General features: G+C 41.2%; 1 protein-coding gene across 1 annotated transcript; it reads right to left on the bottom strand.

Moving 5' to 3' along the window:
- Nucleotides 1-104: 104 nt before the first annotated feature.
- On the bottom strand, nt 105-325 carry PHALS_02935 (uncharacterized protein; the record flags this gene model as incomplete). Its single annotated transcript, XM_024717402.1, has 2 exons — nt 105-242; nt 287-325. 2 exons carry the CDS (start codon nt 323-325, stop codon nt 105-107), a joined length of 177 nt encoding a protein of 58 aa, XP_024582904.1.
- Between the last annotated feature and the right edge of the window lie 1,488 nt (nt 326-1,813).

Raw genomic sequence — 1,813 nt, 5'->3', positions numbered from 1 at the left:
CTAGAACATTGTCGAAAATTCGATGGGGGCTTGTAATAGTAGAAGGTCTTCTATTCGTGAAAATCCGTTAGATTTGAGTCTAATATCAAAAGCATCTGTTTTTACTATGCTAAGCAGTTATATATATCGCGTAACGCTGAGCTAATAGCCTTCCAATACAGCATCCACTCCACCTCATCCGTACCAATACTTTCGTATTTTGCAATGTAAACAATACACAGAAGTGCATTTCGCATGATACACTAATGTCATATAGTTTTTTGCACAATTAAACAAACTTTTACACCGTAGTAAGATACGGCTCACGTTTTATATTTCTGTCCATAGTTTTTTTTGCCAAATAAGTCTTTTGTGTACAGAGGTGATTTGGAAGATTAGCTTGATCTAGACGACAAAAGTTGCCCGCTCACTCAAGCCAAGTGATGTTGTCTGAAATGCATTTTAAGTCTAATCAATAAAATATAAATTTTCATAGCAGATTTTAAACATTGTAAATCACTCCCCATCTTAATAAATTCACTCCCTGTATTTCTATAAGCTTTTTCCGCGTGGCTAGCTTTCTCAAGGGCAGATAGCCAATCAAATTGTGTTTCACTTTTCACTATTTTCATTACTCAGTCGTCGGATTGACAACAGGTGCTACAAAATGCGGTAGGTTTGCTGTGCACCTGGCACAAAGAAAAGTTTGATTCAAAGTGGAGATGAATGGAGTACGGCTCAAATGCTTCTCCCAGGAGCAAATCAAGAGCCTAGGGAGGATATATATACCTTTGCACTTGTAGTTCAGACATTACTTATATTTGGATGAAGTTTATTATAGTTTAACTGCATCACATGCTTAATTAGTTCTATTGCTTGACCTGAGGCAAACAGCTCACGTGTACCATGGACCTCGCCTTCATAGTGTCTCATCATCTATAAAGTTCTCAATGCATTGATATTTTTGGATACTTACTTTCAATTAAGTGTAGTGTGACATTCAAATAATCATAAAGATTTGTGTTTTGGACAAGTGCACGTATTGTGGTGCACGACAGTTGTAACGGGTTACACGTACTGCAGCGGGGCTGTCGTAGCTTTGCGCATAGAGAAGCTTAATTTAGGTCACCGACCTAAAGATCATCACAAAAACCAATACGAGTGTAGCGGATCGCAATCCTTTACCTCCAAGAGTAGTTAGAACCTTATCATAAGGCTAATAGACTCATCCGTTTAAATGTAAACTGTATTCATTTGTTTCATCTGTAGCACAGCCACCTAATTTTAAACGTATAGATGTTACTAAATATATATAGTGAAATCTAAAACATGCATAACTACTGGCTATCCAGCCACGTACCATATTCTTATTTGAATGCGTCACACCATGTCCATCTCGTGTGACACACCCCTGTTACCAGAGTACGTGTAACCCCGTTACACTCTCCCCCATTAAGATTGAGAACATTTACAAATCCAATCAATTATTGCCTCAACGAGGCGAGCATGTCCGCTAGACACTGCAACTTGGTTCGTTGAAACAAAACGACTTCCGTGCTCAATGAGCCCTGTGTCAACGACACTGAAGTTAAAAAGTCTTGCTGGTTCTGACAGCGCACACGAGCAGAGCCCAACTTCGTCTCCCGCACGTGGTGCAATGTCAGACAGTGCGTCCGCGGCATCGAGGGATGTAAATCCTTGGCTCGATGATCCCGAGCGTCGCGCCCCGCGCACGCTATCATTGACGAGTGACCTCGTTGAGGATGTGAAGGTGGTTGACTACGAGTCTGACACTCCTATTCCCGGGTGGGATAACGAGGAAGGCGAGCCGCAC

The sequence above is a fragment of the Plasmopara halstedii genome, assembly GCF_900000015.1.
Source record: "Plasmopara halstedii genome assembly, contig: Scaffold_2061, whole genome shotgun sequence".
In the NCBI taxonomy this organism is placed as follows: domain Eukaryota; phylum Oomycota; class Peronosporomycetes; order Peronosporales; family Peronosporaceae; genus Plasmopara; species Plasmopara halstedii.
Note: the sequence above shows the minus strand (reverse complement) of the source record. Positions and strands in the feature narration are given on the sequence as shown.